Source organism: Lonchura striata, chromosome 3 (assembly GCF_050655825.1).
Source record: "Lonchura striata isolate lonStrDom1 chromosome 3, ASM5065582v1, whole genome shotgun sequence".
Lineage (NCBI taxonomy): Eukaryota > Metazoa > Chordata > Aves > Passeriformes > Estrildidae > Lonchura > Lonchura striata.
The window spans coordinates 45,818,703-45,835,569 of record NC_140705.1 but is presented as its reverse complement, the minus strand read 5'-3'; the positions used below and the strand labels follow the sequence as shown (position 1 = coordinate 45,835,569).

At 36.8% G+C, this 16,867-nt stretch overlaps 1 protein-coding gene across 2 annotated transcripts in view; it reads left to right on the top strand.

Annotated features, from left to right (window-relative positions):
• Positions 1-16,867, top strand: part of REV3L (REV3 like, DNA directed polymerase zeta catalytic subunit) — a 114,549-nt gene that overhangs the window by 58,972 nt on the left and 38,710 nt on the right. Inside the window, exons 6-14 of one of the 2 annotated variants that reach the window (XM_021555506.4) lie at positions 347-441; positions 1,020-1,124; positions 2,089-2,173; positions 2,259-2,407; positions 2,694-2,822; positions 5,317-5,554; positions 8,554-8,693; positions 11,124-15,315; positions 15,691-16,667. In XM_021555506.4, the coding sequence (XP_021411181.3) occupies positions 347-441; positions 1,020-1,124; positions 2,089-2,173; positions 2,259-2,407; positions 2,694-2,822; positions 5,317-5,554; positions 8,554-8,693; positions 11,124-15,315; positions 15,691-16,667 (6,110 nt within the window). The remainder of the gene's footprint in view (positions 1-346; positions 442-1,019; positions 1,125-2,088; positions 2,174-2,258; positions 2,408-2,693; positions 2,823-5,316; positions 5,555-8,553; positions 8,694-11,123; positions 15,316-15,690; positions 16,668-16,867) is intronic. The other variant, XM_085575017.1, reaches the window with a different exon arrangement.

Genomic DNA, 16,867 nt, shown 5'->3' with positions numbered 1-16,867 from the left:
ATCCTGCCTACACACCTAGTCCTATTGGCTGAGTTCTATAGAACATTTCGTCTTGTATTTGAGGAGAAGAACATTATTGTAATTGCTTTAGTACTCAGAGTTATCTACCAACTCTTCTCACAAAAGAAAAAGCTAAACCCTTTAAGTTGAAGGTACAGAGTTCTTATCTAATTAGATTTGAATATGATCATTAGTTTAAGGACTTGCAAGTGAGGATGGGAAATGATAATTCTGCATTCAGTCACTCCTAAATAACTTTAGATATTAATCCAGTGAAAAAACGATGATGCATGTTTCAAACTCAGTGTATTGATAAAATTAATCTGTGGTATTTATGTTGTCACAGCTCTTTAATGTTGAAAGGTGTTGAGCCACAAAGTACCTGTGAATTGGAGGTGGATGCAGTAGCTGCTGACATTTTGAATCAACTCGATATTGAAGGTGAAGTGTTAATAACTTTCCATGTAAAATGGTTTTAGAACAGAAACCATGTTGTCATAGTTCACTCTTCTTTCAAAGCTCAGCTAAATCACAATCCATATTTCAGTGTAAGTGAATCGTTGATCTCCAAATTTATAAAGTTTTAAAAAAATAACTAACTCTAAAAGAAAAGAGTTTATAAAAATAGTGCCTTATCAGAGCGATATAAAGAGGTTTTTGTTAATGCATAATAGAAGGTTTCAGACCTATAGGAAAAATACTAATGGAAATACTAACAACATAATGTGTGCATGTATGCATATATATGTACATACACCTCTATATACATATATACACTACTTGGTGGGAAGACAAGAAAAAGCCAAAGATCTAGATCACAAATAGGAGATCTGGAAAACAAATTAATTTACACCTTAACTTTTACATAATACCAAATCCTAGAGTAAGGCAGGAATGGCAATTAAAAAACAACAGACTAGAATGACAAAGAGATGAAGAAAAGTGTCAGAATCCAGTATGGGGAAAGAATGCTTTGTCATTTTGGCAGATTTCCCTTAATGTATAATTGCATATTTCAGCCCAGATTGGCAGGAACCCTGGTTTGCAAGCTATATGGGAAGATGAAAAGCAGCGACGGAGGCAGAAATGTGAATCTTCTCAGATTAAGCCACCTGAGTCACAAGGTAAAAAAAAAAAAATCCAATAGTGAAACTGTTAATCCAAAACTTGGAATGAAAAGCAAGCAAGAGGACAGAATTTAAATTGGTGTATCATGTTTGGGGGATTTTTAGATATACTGGGGTTTTTTACTTCCAAGCTTAGTGATGGTCCAGTATGTGTTTTCCTGTTTTTAAAGCAAGATGATGTAACCTCGCCTAACAACATCATGATTCAGCTGTCTGCAAAACAATCTAGACAGAATGAGTGATAATGGTAGTTAAGATTGTATACTTTATGATGGAAAGGATTTAAATATCAACAAAACTAAATCTCTTTATCTTGAAGGTTTCCATTGTAGTTTATGCACAAGGGCAGTCCCACTGAATTTCTGCAGAATTATAGCTAAGGTGGTATTAGATTAAAATTCTAATAGGATAGACAAATCCCTGTCTTTATGTCCCGTTTTTATGTAAAATTCATTACACGGGGAAGACTGTGCTCTGCAATGTCATTGCAGAGTGAACAGGCTATTCTCCATAGAACCTAGGCCATATTTCATTTAAAATATGAATATTTGGCAAGTAAGACAGAGGATTGAAAGAAGAAAAGAGGCAGGTTCCTGGCTATGGCAGACTACTTTCTGAATTACTTTTTTCCTGTGTTTCTGTGTAATGTTATTGAGGCTGCATAAGCCAGACTTCTCAAAAGTGTTCACTGATTTTTCTTGGATGCTCACCTTGGGGTAATTGCATTGTGATTTGTAAATCCTGTCAATACTCACAGTTGCGAATGAGATCAGTTGGGAGTATGTGAAGTATTTTAAAGTTTTTTTTAATACACTTGGAAAGTCAGCCCTCGGATTTGGCACTGAAAATTAGCAGGCACTTCAACTTTGAGCCTTTTTCTAATAAAATCAGTAATTTTAGCTGCTCTCTGTGTTGAGAGGTCAAGTAAAACTGAATAACAAATATTTTTCAAATTTTAAAGACCGTGGATTTGTGCCAGCAACAGAGAGTGAAAAATTTTTTCAGAAGAGACTTAAAGAAATTCTCAAGCAAAATGACTTCTCTGTGTAAGTGTTTAGCCATTTGTCATAAAATATAGTATTCTATGCAAACCTTAAATATGCATTTAAAACTTGCTTTTCAATTAACTAGAACGTTGTCAGGATCATTAGACTACAGTAATGGATCAGAGGAGTTCTCTGCTGAGCTAACACTGCATTCTGAGGTACTTTCTCCTGAAGCCTTTCCATGTACACCAGCTAATACAGTAGAAGTGCATGACGATAAACAGATGAGCAAAGGTGAGTTTTTTAATATCCTAATTGTTTAGGCATAAGTCTACATCATAGTTTGGCTGTTCATACTATTAACAGAAGTAAGCCAAGGAAGTTGTGACTGTTAGTTATGAAAAACCAAAAACTAGTTTAGGTTTTTGTTATTGTTAGAGTAAATATTTTTAAAATTGTTACAGCAAATAATGGAAATATACTTGGATAGTAAAATCCATTCTGAAGCGGCTTGCTTATAATGTATTGATGTCTCTGACTCTGAAGTTTTATGCGTTCTCTTCTTTTTTTTCTTTTAAAGACTCCAAGAGCATGCATACTGATAAAGAAGAGGAAGCACTTATTAATGAAGAAGCAATTTTAAACATTGTGGAGAATAGTCAGAGCTTTCAGCCTTTGTCTCAAAGACTGAATCAGACTACAGTTTTTAGTGAGTATGACTGGACTCTCTTTTCTTCCAAACTATTTTATTGTTCCACAGCCTTGTGCTCCATTAGGCTACCCTAAGTAAGAAGAAAGTAAGTAATTTATCTCAGGGAGTTTTCTTAAACAGGTTGAGACATCACATACACAGACACATACCCTACCACCACCAATACATACCTTATGTTTTCTAAGGAATGTCACCAGGACTGTATTTGTAGAGGCTGCTGTGTTTGGTTCAGTAAGCCCTGTCCTCTTGCCAGGTCAGCTCAATGCAGTCTCTTGTGGGTATTGCTCTTCCTTATGCTCCTAGGGCTATAAGGCTAAAACTATCAGAATGAAGATGATTTTGACTGTCTGTCCATGATACTCTTGCAGTTACTGACTGCATCTTTCATACAGTTAAGGTAGAAAACATGCATGTGATCTTTCTTCAGAACCTCAGCTGTCTGGAGATACTGGCCAATAGTAGGTTGATAATGAGAGGCAAGTTGCAACAGTGTTTCCCAATATTTTTACATACAAAGAATGGTTGAAGGCTAAGAAACAAGAAGCAGAATATTTAAGAGGAGGAGAGAAAAACCATTGCAAGGCACAAGGGGGAAACAACCATAAAATAACCAAGAAAGAAACTTGTATGAAAAACTATGAGGTAGAAATAGTTCAAATACTGTAAATGAGATGAAAAGCACATAGTCCATGCTGTATCTCTATGTATGTTCTTTTGTAAACATAATGTATAATGTTAATGTGAACCACACAGTGTGGAGCAGGGAGTATTTAAAACCCATAGTAGTCTCCATTTTTTTTGATGCCTATAGGGTACAAATATGTGCTTGGGCAACAGTATATGTCTGTGGGTAATACAACTTTGAAATCTGTTCTTGCTAAGAAGGGAAGAGCAGATGATGTTAGATTAAGAGTGTAGTGTTCTTTTATTTTGCAGAGATTAGGCAAGATTTTGATTATAGAAGTTTTATAAGCAAGGATTTGGATTTATTGAAAGAATTATAAGAAATTCTTTGGGAGCTGGCAAGCATAAACAGACCTGAGAGGATAAAAAATGACTAAAATAGTATGTAGGGTATGCCTTATGACTTAGGCCCTATGCCCCTATTGATTTGCTCAACCAAATTGAAGTGTTGAAATGGTCTTTTTTTTTCCACTGGCTAGGTAATCAAATTGAGATTATATGACTTTTTTTTTCTCTTTCTTTGTCTCCTCCCTTCTTGTCATGCTGATTCCTGGTGTCTTGTGTGACTATGAGTAACATGCTGCATATTTGGGTCTCTTATGCTCTCCCATAGTGAACCAGTGTTCACTATTCCTCTAGTAAAGTTGTAGTGCCACAGGGACTGTGAACCACATGACTTCTGCTCTTCAGTGTGAATTACATCCCCAAGGTTCATATTAACATGAAGTAGATGTTGGAGTTCAATGATGAGCCTCACAAAGGGCAAAGGAGCCAAGAATAGAAAGTATAATTGAAAGTGGGTTAATTCAAAAACTCTGGAAAAGAGGATGGTATCTATTGTAAAGGGTTGCATGGTATCTTGTGAAGCCTTTGGAAAATATAAAAAATGTCTTGTTCACCAATGTTGAGATCTGTTTTATATAACTCTCAAGATCATTATAATCAAATGATGCTTCCTGAGGAAAGAAATTAGAGATTGTAGTTCTTCAACCAGAGAAGGAGAGAGAAGTAACAAAGATGCCTGGTAGACTGGAGGTCATAAATTGGAGGTCAGATGATAGGTAAGTAGGAAGAGAGTGAGAAAAAATTGTGACCTGGAAGGACTTTTAAGGAAAAAAAAAAAAAAAGAGCAGGGACATGCATAAATTACTGTAAGCTTGGGTCAAATAAAAGAAAGATAAAATTTATGTGAGGAGTGAAATCAGGTAAGCTTTCAGTGTTTAGAGAAACCTTGGAATAGAACAGCTTATAGTGACATGAAAAGGGAGCCGAAGCTGAGCATTATATTTAAGAACAGAAGGAAGAAGAGCTGGTCAAAGTCAGCATCCCTTTTCACAAGATGTAGTGACTGAAAGTCCTCAAGTGATACAGAAAAAAGTGCTCAAAGCTAATGCAGCTATTGAGCAAGAGAAGGCAGTGATGCTTCAGAAGCTGGCACTCAAGCTGAAATTAAAGGGGAGAGTGAAGCTTTACTGAATATGAGGAAGTAATAGGAGAGTGGAGAGAAAGAAGTGCATCCACTGAATCTGGTACAATCAGAAGAGTAGGGCAGAAAGAAAGAAAGTTGTCAAAGTTCTAGATATACAGAGCTAGAAATAAATAATAAAATTTGAAAAAACAAGATATGAAAAGAGCTTTATTTCTGTAGTATGCCTTGCCTTAGACATTAAAAAACTAGTAGATTTTAAAATTGTGAGGGGCTTTTTTGTTTGGTTTGGTTGATTTTGTTTTTCTACTGGTAGACTGTAACTAGTCATTTACAAGTAGAACAAAATATAGATTCTACTTGTATGGGCTTTTTCTGCAGTGGGCAGTAGTGCTGATGAGGCCATGATTGATCTGTTGGCTGGACTGGAGAATGATGGATATCAGATGGGACATCAAAAAACACTCTCTCACCATCGTTCTCTTGGAAGCTGGCGAACTTCTCAGAACAGTGATGATGAAGAAAATGAGCCACAGTGTGAGAAAGAAGAAATGGAACTTAGCTTACTAATGTCCCAGAGGTGGGACAGTGGTATGGAAGAGCCTGGGCAAAAAAGGAGGTATATATTTTCTTTTCTTAATATGTTTTTTTTTCTGCCAGATCTTTCCTTCCTCCCACCTTGTTTTCAAGTATGCTGTGAGCCCAATGAGATGTAAAGAGGTCTTTGTTAACAACATGGAAAAATATGTGCAGATCTTGGGATGGAATGCACATTGTTTAGATGATGATGTGACTCATCAGTGTTATCTGGAAATAAAGACTAAGTGTTTAAGTTTGGCCAAACATAAGCTTCTAGTTTGCTCTTTGAGGAAGAATTAAGTAGACTTTTTGTTCTACAAGTCCAAATTAAAAAAAAACTTTAGCAGTAACTTGCTTGTAAGGTGACACAAATGTTAAGGTGTATTTTGTACATCTTTTACTAAAGTCAATATTTAAGAAGTATTAATATGAAGATTAACCAAGCAACCTGAGGAAAAAACATCCATTTGTTTCCATGTTCAAAGCTTAAATCAAAACATGAATGTTGCTCACTCAGCTTGGCTGCTGAAGGTCAGCAACTTCATTATATATATAAGACCAAGATTCTTGGAACACCTTCTCAGGTTGTAATGACCTTTTGTACAGTCTGCACTGACAGGCATTGAAAGCAGCTATATCCAGTTTCTCTTGACCCCTGCTTTTGGCACACCTTCTGATATTTATAATTTTGTTTGAAGTATGAGGAACTTCACAGACATAATATTTTTATATTTGGGGTTCTTTCCTACATGAGAAATTGTAATCATACTATGTTTCAGAGAACCAGAGAGGTATAGAAATGCTTCTTTTATTTCCCAAACACACATTAAAGTTGTAAGAGAACCAGAAGTTAGTTCATTAGTCTCCTAGTTCTAGAGATAATTGATCTCTAAAGCTAGTTTTCCTATATGACCTTGGATTTTCTATGTTTTTTTCCCTCCAGTAGTCTGGAAAGTTGAAATTTCCATCCAAAACACTTAACATCAAACTTCAGTTTAGTGGTAGTTGCTGTGAAAACCTGTATCTTGCAGAACTCATTAGCTCAGGCACAACTCTGTATAGGCTTGACTGTACAACTTCAGGAGTCAGGTAGATCCAGAATCAATTAACTGCATTCATGCAGTAAAGAATCCTATTTAAAAAGTCAAGAGACTTGATGAGCTATCTCACTAGTATCTTAACTCGCATATGCCTACACCTTAATCCCAGACAGAAGACACTAGGGAAAATGTACATACCATGTGCTTCCACAGGTAGTGAACTTATGTTCAGAGGGAATTACAAGTTCTGTTTCACAGAGATATCTACAGAATTTGGACTGATTTCAGACACAAGCCATGGGTATCTTTTCCCTCCTGCATGATTCTGCTCATGTGTGAAGAACCAGTTTGAGTCTAATGATAGATCTGACTTTGCTCAGGCTCATTCCATCTGTGTGACTTCCTAATGCATCCTTCCATATCCATACTAAGGCTTTTCTGTTAGTGAGTATTTACCAGTCTTACATTATCTTAGAAAATCTATTGAGCTAATGAGGAGTAACCACACCCTTTCAAATTAATTAAATGGCTTGGGTTTGATTTGTATTGAACTGGAGAAAAAAGCCCGTCAGGAGAAAAAAGCCTATCAAGACCTGGACTAGTTCATGTATGGTGGTATCGTGTGTGTTACATAAATTTTCCTGGAATCCAAACTGATGGGCTTGAATGAGGAGAAATCTGAGTTACCTGCAGAAGTCATCTCCAGTCTTATTTGGTTTACTAAAGTTGACAAAGATTTACCTGGGATTACAGCATGATTCAGGTTGGAAGGAACATCCCCAGTTTTATATTAATTTGCATATCTCGCTTAGATGATGGAGACTGTACCTAGCTGTGCTTGTTACTTGATTCTCCAAGTCATACTTTCAGACCTGAGTAGAAATGGTGTGGTTACATTTGAGCCTGTTGTTTCTGAGCTAGCAAATCTGTCCTGATTTAAATTAGCTCTGTGCTGACATTCAGATGTCTGAGGTGGTACCATACACATGATTCATGTGGTCTAACTCCAGTCATAAAAGAGTTCTGCAAAAGTAAACTGTATTTAGGTTATTGTGGATTTTCCTTCCAGTAAATTCAAAACATTTGTGTTTATAGTTTTTAAGGTATTACACAAACTTAAACAAACAACAAACAAATTAAAAAACCCCAAAATTCAGTTCTTTAATATGTATCTAGATTTCTTTTGTGTAGCCACAGAACAGCTTATTTCTGGTAAGAGCTTTGTCCATCTCACACTTTATTTTAAAGAAGAAATCAAATTCCTAAGTGGTTCTAGAGTTATAATATACTGGAGGATTTGTTCTTTGTGGTTTTCTATGATATTCTATAATATTCTTCCTTCCCCTATGCCCCCATAAAGCAAGCACAGAAAATTAATGTAACCTTTTCTTTGTAGATTTGCTTCTTTTTTTTTCCAGTGAATTTATGACCGTAAACATGGCAGTTAACTTAGTAAAAGCAGCTTAAGTATTAACAACAGCTGCTTCAGAATATTCAATGAGAGGTGGAATGAAGCATGGTTTTGTTGGTCATGATTTAGTTAAGCCTGCCAAGAGACATAATTGTTATAATACAGTAAAGACTTCTTAACAAAAAAAGAAACCACAAAAAAGTAAACATCTGTTTGCTAACAGCTAAACTGAAGTAATTTTGCATAGTTGGTTTAGTCTTCAGATTTCAAGCACTTTGAAGCAATGAAATTAAAACGCAGTAAAATTGACCTAAAATTGAACATTGAAATGCTTTCTCTGTATCTTCTTTAGTGAATCCTGCTGTTTAAAATGGTTGGCTACCACTGTTGCCTCTTAAAATAGTAGCATTGAATAATATTTTTACTTTCTCAGTGAGAAATGTGACAAAATTTTTGTTTCTTTCCTTTTGCTCCCCGAAATTACACAGCCACATAGCACCACACTCCACTGAGTTTCATGTTCCCTGTGACTCATGGTGTTTCTAATAGAAGTATTCTGCATCAATTAGTTCCTTCACTTTCCTCCAGGTCAGCTGGCAAAAATATGCATCGAAGTTCAACAGAAGAGGATTCATCTTCGGAGGAAGAAATGGAGTGGAGCAGTAACAGTATGCTCCTAACTAATCTTTCAATACCTCAGTTAGATGGAACTGCAGATGAAAATGGTGGTAAGTAAATAGAAAATCAGCTTTGGAAGTTGAGTCATAGTTCATTTTCATACCAAATTGCTAGTTCTCAAAAGTGCTGACTATTTTCAGTCCTTGTTTCAATTGGAAGGAAAAGTTCTCAACAAAAGGGCCTTGCAGAAGCAGGCCCTTAACATCTTCCTTAAAAAGCAATTGCATTTTGATCTCAATGCCCTCTATGAATTACCAGAATCTGTTTTTCGTATTGTATCAATGATCCAAAAAAAGACATAGTTTAATTAGTTCTTTGGAAAAAAACAAATATGATATTAAAAGTAATGATTCTGTGGGATCATTTAGCCTCCTAGGATTATTGTAAATAATGAATGTATTTTACTGTATGGATTTAGATGGTTCTTTGCAAGTATTTGCCACACATGCTAAACTACAGTGAGCTTTTGTTTGGGCCTGTGTTTCATTCTGCAGCTTGCATATTCACATTTGGGATTGCATGAGTTTAAACTATGCTGTGGCAAAGCCACTGCAGAAGGAACTGCCTTTCAAAATCTGTAAAAAAATTAATTAATCTGTAGAGATCTCTTGCCATCTTTATAACATGCTGTCCTTGATCAAATAACATTAGTCAATAGAATGTACACTTTGAAGTTAGGGAAATATATAAATAATATTATTTGTTTCATTAGAAAATCTGCAAGTCACATTATAATGTTCTGTTGAGAAAGTGAATTATATGATCTTATTATAGATAACCACAGCTATTCTTTTTTGTTCAGTGGTTAAAACAGAGTTTGCGTTTTCTTTTGTTTTTATAGGTATAATGGTAGGATTAATAAATGATTTTATGTACTGCTAGTATGATATCCTTTTGTCAGATATAAATTGTAATTTCCTTATTTGCCATACGTTCTAATTTATTGTAGTAAGAGATGCTGCTGGCTAAAGAGACTGTTCTTAAGTAATTGTTGAAGCATATTTTAAGTATGTGAAATATCATGTCAGCTTAGAAAGTGTATTACTGTCAACTTTTACACTGATTTCTTGTAATAGAAGATACAGAAAATTCAAAACAGATCTCAGTCCAGATAGTCTAAATTAGAAAGTGCTTATGCACACATGAACCTGTGTCCATATAATCTGACTGACTGACAAGTATTTTTGCAGTTTTTATATCTGAGTAGTCAGATATTTTCCAGGTCTTTGTTGACACTGCCAAACTCCCATTTTCTGAGTTTTCAGTTAATCATCCTCATTCCTTCTGTGGACTCCTACCTTCAAAGAATAATAGGCAGTGTCTCCCATCTGTGTTTCACAGCTCAGGGACTCTCTGTATGCCTTACAAAATGTTATTAGAAACAGACTGGGACTTCCTTTTATTTTTCTCAGCCAGCAGCAAATAAATTGCTAAGCTGAAGGCAGCATGAATCTAAGATGATCTTCAAATTGGTTGAGACTTAGAGTGAAGGCCCAAAGAATCCCCAGTCTAGTACATCAATGTGCAGCACATGCTTCCAGGTCATGTAGCATGTTTCATAACTCCTATCCCCCTTCAGCAATTCAGCTAAAGAGGTGGATACATGAACAAATTTCTGTGTGCGGGGTGCTCTGTGGTACTGCCTCTTTGAAGTGGTATAACCTCTGTCAAACTACTTGTTCAACAAGGTTATGAGCAAGCACACACTTGTTAATTTCCTGCCATATCTCTACATAGTTACCCTCCAATAAATGTGGGGAAAGGATCATTGAAAGAGATGAAAATCAGATACCGTGTGATGAATCTGCACAGGACAATTTACCACAGCACCTGCTGGTCTCAGAATATGTGGGAACATTGATTCTGGATATGAATCCAGAATCGAACTAACTGGTGCAAGCTTCTTGCATGAACACCTGAATGGGTGCTATATTGCTCTCCTATATGGAAGTGAAGGAAACTACCTATGTTTAGTGCACAGCACAGTTCATACGAAGTCCTTGCCATTTTGTGAAACTTTAGCTACTTTAGCTTTCTGTGCAATGACCTTTCTGTGTGGGGAAGGTCATCTAAATAAGATTTTTGGTTTTCAGAGCCAATGAATATACATACTTCTCAGGAACAAAGCAGGATATAAACTTTTCTAAAAATCAGTCTGTTTTTATATAATTGTCTGAAAGTGATTGTGAAGCCTTCTTTCAGAAAGCCAACATGAAATCTCTGACAATTGTATGCAAGTCTGCCATTAAGGAATAACTGACAAAATGGTTGAGACAAATGTACTGACAAAGTGATTGTGATAAGTAACTCATGTAGTCAGGGTCTCTAGTTGTCATGATGATAAATGTAATATAATTTGCAAGAGTTTTGTTTCTTATTTGGATGGGAAGGCTTTCAGGAAAATACTATTACAATTTTTAATGCCTTAGGATATTTTTTTACAGGAAAACTAGAATAAAATTGCTTTTCTTCCATTTCAGACAATCCTTTGAATAATGAGAGTTCTCGAACTCACTCATCCGTCATTGCAACAAGCAAAATGTCTGTAAAGACCTCAATTTTTCACAAAGATGCTGCTACACTAGAACCCCCATCTTCTGCTAAAATTACTTTTCAGTGTAAACACACAAGTGCCCTTTCTAACCATGTTTTGAATAATGAAGATTTTGTAGAAGACCTCTCACAGCCAAACACAGAAACAAGACCTGAACTTTCAGTCCATTCTCTTACAAAGGAAAGCACTTACTCAGCCAAGTACCCAACTCCATTCAGCAATAGTACCCATGCAGAAAACTCTCACAAAGAGAGTAACAAGAAAGATACTCTCCCAGTTCCTTCATGTGGAAATAATATTTTTGACTATGAAGATGATATTTCATCAGTGAACAGACCAATACCTAGTAGGAAGTACATTAGCATTAGAAAGGCTGAAAAGGATGTCTCTTTTATGCATGTGGGCCGCCATATTGGTGACAACATGTTGAATAAAAATTTATATAACTTTTCTGACATGAGCCACTCCAAAGGTAAAATGTCCTCTGAAGTAAATGAAAAATCTAGCAGTGCAAGTGTAAATAGTTTTTTTCCAGCAACAGCTACAGAAAATTGTGAATTGGTATCTTGTTCAGGAGGCAGTCGAACTGTGGTACATTCACTTGAAAGTAACACTGATGAAGGTGGCCTTAATAAGCTTAAAATTAGGTATGAAGAATTTAAGGAGCACAAGGCAGAAAAGCCAAGCCTCAGTCAACAAGCAGCACATTATATGTTCTTTCCTAGTGTTGTTCTTTCTAATTGTCTCAGTCGACCACAGAAGTTAGCTCCCGTGACATATAAATTACAGCAGGGCAATAAACAGTCCAGGCTGAAACTGAGTAAAAAGAAGCATAGTTTTATCAATCGCCAGGAGCCTGCAACTGCAAATGATGTTGCATCAGTGAAGGAAGTCTGCTATACACAAGGTAATGCTTGTAGTAACATTCCTGATAAGGATAGCGCTTTACCTAGTGATTTAGTTCAAGTTCCTCTTGAGGCTTTTGCAAACAAAATGCCTACAAGTACTGCTAATTACACGGACTGCCAGTTTGGAGATGGATCTCTTGAAACTGAGCAGTCATTTGGACTGTGTGGGAATAAATACACGCTACGAACGAAACGGAAGGTAAATTATGAGACTGAAGACAGTGAATCGAGCTTCGTCGCACACAACTCAAAAATCAATCTACCTCAACCAATAGAAAGTGTTGAAAGTTTGGATGGGTCTCAGAAGTCTCGAAAGCGTAGAAAACTTTCTAAAAAATTGCCACCTGTTATTATTAAATATATTATCATCAATAGATTTAGAGGGAGAAAAAATATGCTTGTTAAATTGGGTAAAGTAGATTCTAGTGAGGAAAGAGTGGTACTTACAGAGGAAAAGATGAATTTATATAAAAAGCTTGCACCTTTAAAGGACTTTTGGCCAAAAGTTCCTGACTCTCCTGCAACCAAATATCCTATTTATCCACTAACACCAAAGAAAAGTCACAAAAGGAAAGCAAAACATAAGTCAACCAAGAAAAAAGCTGGAAAACCACAAAAAACAGGTAGTACAAATATTAAAAGAACTTTATCTTTCAGAAAAAGGACTCATGCAATTCTTTCTCCTCCTTCGCCCTCCTACAGTGCTGAAGCTGAAGACTGTGATTATAACTATAGTGATGTTATGTTGAAGTTAGGTTTTCTTTCTGAGAGAAGCACAAGCCCAGTAAACACATCTCCACCTCGCTGCTGGTCTCCCACTGATCCAAAAGCAGAAGAAATTTTGACCAACCTGGACAGAGAAGCTTTATTTAGTAGGGGGCCCAATATCTACAACAGCAAGACTGTTAATACTAGTGTAGGAAAAACTAGTAGAGCAAAAACTCAGGTTAAGAAGTGTAAAAAGAAATTTTCTAGCCCCACTGTATCTACCAAGAAAAAGAAAAAGATTAATCAGGTTGATAAAACACCAGATGATGGAAAGAAGAAACCTAGAACAAAACAAAAAACGGCCGAAAAAGCGTCCTCAAGAAAACGCGTTGTATTTAAAGATGAAAAAGGAAGTAGTCGCTCTACTACGGAAGTCAAGTTTGTGCTGAAACATCAAGATCCTCATGAGATTTCTTACAACTCTGTCTGCTCTCAGCCACTTCACAACCTCAAAGACAGTCCTCTTCCTGGCTATTCAGCTGGATATCTGCCATCGGCACAGCTCCCTTCAGCTGATGCACAAGGTAATTTGTCAGGCTGTTTTCACTCACTGATGGAAATTGATAAGCCTGTAGATGCACAGTGTTTGCCTGCTCCACGGGAAGACCCTCATTCATCTTTCGCATCTACTCCCATGGCATCTGGAAGGGAAGTACCAAAAATGAGCGCTCAAAAGTCCAGGACTCAGAGTGCTATATTTAGAATGAAGGACTCTGCTCTCATTCAAAACATATTTGATCCATCTAATCACTCAACTCACATGACACAGAATGCTCATATCTCAAAAGATAAGACTTCTCCGAAAGCAGAAGAGATAAAAAATTTGCAAATCAGATATTTGCCACCAGCTGGGAAATTAAATGAAACTCGTGACTCTCTGGACACAGCAAAGATGGATCAGTTACATACCACTAACTATTTGCATTGTAAGGACAGTAATCAACAGCAGGTTTTTTGTTTACCAGAGGCATACAAGCATTCTGATCCTTGTTCTTCTATTCTTAAGCCATCTGAGGAAAACCCTGGGCCACTTCAACTGCCTAAGACCTGTTTTGTAACGTCTTTGAAGAGTCCAGTGAAACAGTTAAATTGCGATCAAAACCAGAGAGGATTTATTTTGGATATGTCACATTTTAAACCAGAAACCACAAAACAAAGGCCTCTGTCAGAAGCAACCATGCAACCAAAGCCCATCTCCCAGTATAAAAACAGGAGTATAGTGGCCCCATCAGCCTTTGCTGAAGGACAGTCTGGTCTGGCTGTTTTGAAAGAGTTGCTCCAGAAGAGACAGCAGAAAGCTCAGAATGCCAGTATTGCACAGGAGCCATTGCCAGACAAACCACAGCTGAGCAAGGGCATACCATGTCCTCTTGAACAGAATAAAGCCATCAAAAGGTCACGGCCAGTCACATTATCAAGAAAATCTCGTTCTCCCAGGAGCACAAAACCTAAAGAAAAAACAGCAAAACTTGCAAAAATGGAATCTTCAAGCCAGCCGATTACTAATCGCATTGATCATTCTGTATCTAATGACAGCCCCATTTTTTTTTCAGACCCTGGTTTTGAAAGCTGTTACTCACTTGAAGACAGTTTATCTCCAGACCACAATTACAACTTTGATATTAATACTATAGGACAAAGTGGATTTTGCAGTTTTTATTCTGCAAGCCAGTTTGTCCCAGCAGATCAAAATTTGCCCCAGAAATTCTTGAGTGATGCAGTTCAGGATCTTGGTTCTGGACAAACAGCAGAAAGTGACTTTCTGTGTCATAATGACCAAAAATCTGAGGAAGAAAAGCAACATTCTTCAAGCACAAATAAATGGATGCGGTCTGGTTCCCTGAGCCCTGAGCTTTTTGAGAAGACCTCACTAGAGAATAGTGAGAACCACTGCCATAGTCAATGGAGGAAAACCATTCATTCTTCAGCTACTAGATCTAGTTTTATTGATACCTCTTGTACCCAAGAGACTGAAGTCTGTTTAAATGAAAAATTCAAATTGAATAGAAATACAGTTAATAAAGAAAGATTTCTTAATCTTTCTCAGCCAACCTGCTCAGACTGGATTCAAAGCCACATTAGAAAGGAAACCACTTTTGAGCCCTGTCAACCACTTGATTCAATTAATACCTCTTTTACATCTTTATTGTCATCACCTGATGGTGAACTTCTAGATGCAGCTTCTGAGGATTTAGAATTACATGTTTCAGGAAATAATGAAGCATTAACTCCAACTCCAGATAGTTCACCAAGATCAACCAGTTCTCCTTCACAATCAAAGAATGGAAGCTTTACACCTCGTACTGCTCACATTCTTAAGCCTCTAATGTCCCCACCCAGTCGTGAAGAAATCATGGCAACTTTGCTGGATCATGATCTCGCAGAAACAGTTTATCAGGAACCATTTTGCAGCAATCCTTCAGATGCTCCAGAAAAGCCAAGGTACTGTGTTGAATGCATTTCTGTCTACATGTGATTGTGATTATATTAAATTTAATTTTTTCCAGTAAACAATTTTATGCTGTTATGTGGCACAGATACATGAAAGATCCCATCTGATATACATCCATTTGAAGTTGAAAATTACTGTGCTTCCAGTCCAAATACCCATTTTCTTTCATGATACTTCGGATTTTTTATTGCATATTGTTGTAGTAAGTGGGAATGTGCCTTCATGGTTTGTAAAATAAAAATACTGCCCATGGGAATTGCATAGTGAGAAAACTAGTTAGTAATAGTCTGCTTTTCTGTCATCTGGAGGACTGCCTGCAGTGCAGTTTCGAGTAAAACAGAAATTCAAACTCTTTTTCTTCACAGGGAGATTGGAGGGCGACTTCTCACAGTGGAAACCAGACTTCCAAATGACCTCCTCGAGTTTGAGGGGGACTTCTCATTAGAAGGTCTACGACTTTGGAAGACTGCATTTTCAGCAATGACAGAAAGTCCTAGACCAGGATCTCCTCCTCATTATGGTCACTCTACTGTTAATAAAAGAGAAAGTAATAGCCATAAAACTAGCGAAGACAAAAAAATAGTCATAATGCCATGCAAGTGTGCTCCAAGCCAACAGCAAGTTCAGATGTGGCTTCATGCCAAAGAAGAGTATGAACATTTCAAGAAATTGCCTAAGAGTCATTCTGCTGAGCTGGCAAAGGCAGATGAGAATTTCAGCTCTGCAGTATTGTCTGAAGAGAAATCTATAGAAGTAATAAAAGGAGCTAAAGGTTTGAATTTGTCTAGCCTGGAAGATGAAAGACCTATAGTGCCTACAAAGAATTCTCCTGCTTCTGTGGCAGAAAATACAAAAATGCAAACCAAGGATACCTGTGATAAGTCTATAAGCACCATAGGAGCTTCTGTAAATACTAAAAATGACACAGACTCTAATAAAACTTCATGTGCAAGCAAGACACACACTACTTCAGCTCTAGAACATGATAAGGAGGAGGAGGAGGAGGAGGAAGATTATTATGTCAGTTACAGTTCACCAGATTCTCCAGTGCTTCCTCCTTGGCAGCAGGTGGCATCTCCAGATCCTAAACAGTCTAGTTTAGAAGACACAGATTGGAAAAATCAGGATATTTTGTCTTCTGTGGAAGGAAATGATGATGGAAGTGCACAAAATTCTCCATGCACCCAAGAGAATATTAGGACATCCTTTGACACATCTCCGTTTCCAGTTAATGAAGATCCTGGAAATTCTGAATCAGTTTGTCTACATAGTACACCCATTGTGCACAGAAAAAGCCAAGATGGAATGCCTGAAATTCTTGGTTTTACTCCTTTATCTGCAGGTAAATCCATAAAGTGATTCTAATAATGATTCGGTAACATTGCAATGTTCAAGACAGTAATGATGTGAGGCTTCGTATCTTACTTATGTAACATTTAAATGTCCATAAATACCAAATTGTAGTAATTGTGCTTTGGATTTGATAAAGAATAAAGGTGTATTTGCTTATATATGTAATATTTCCTTGAAATTGTTAATGAA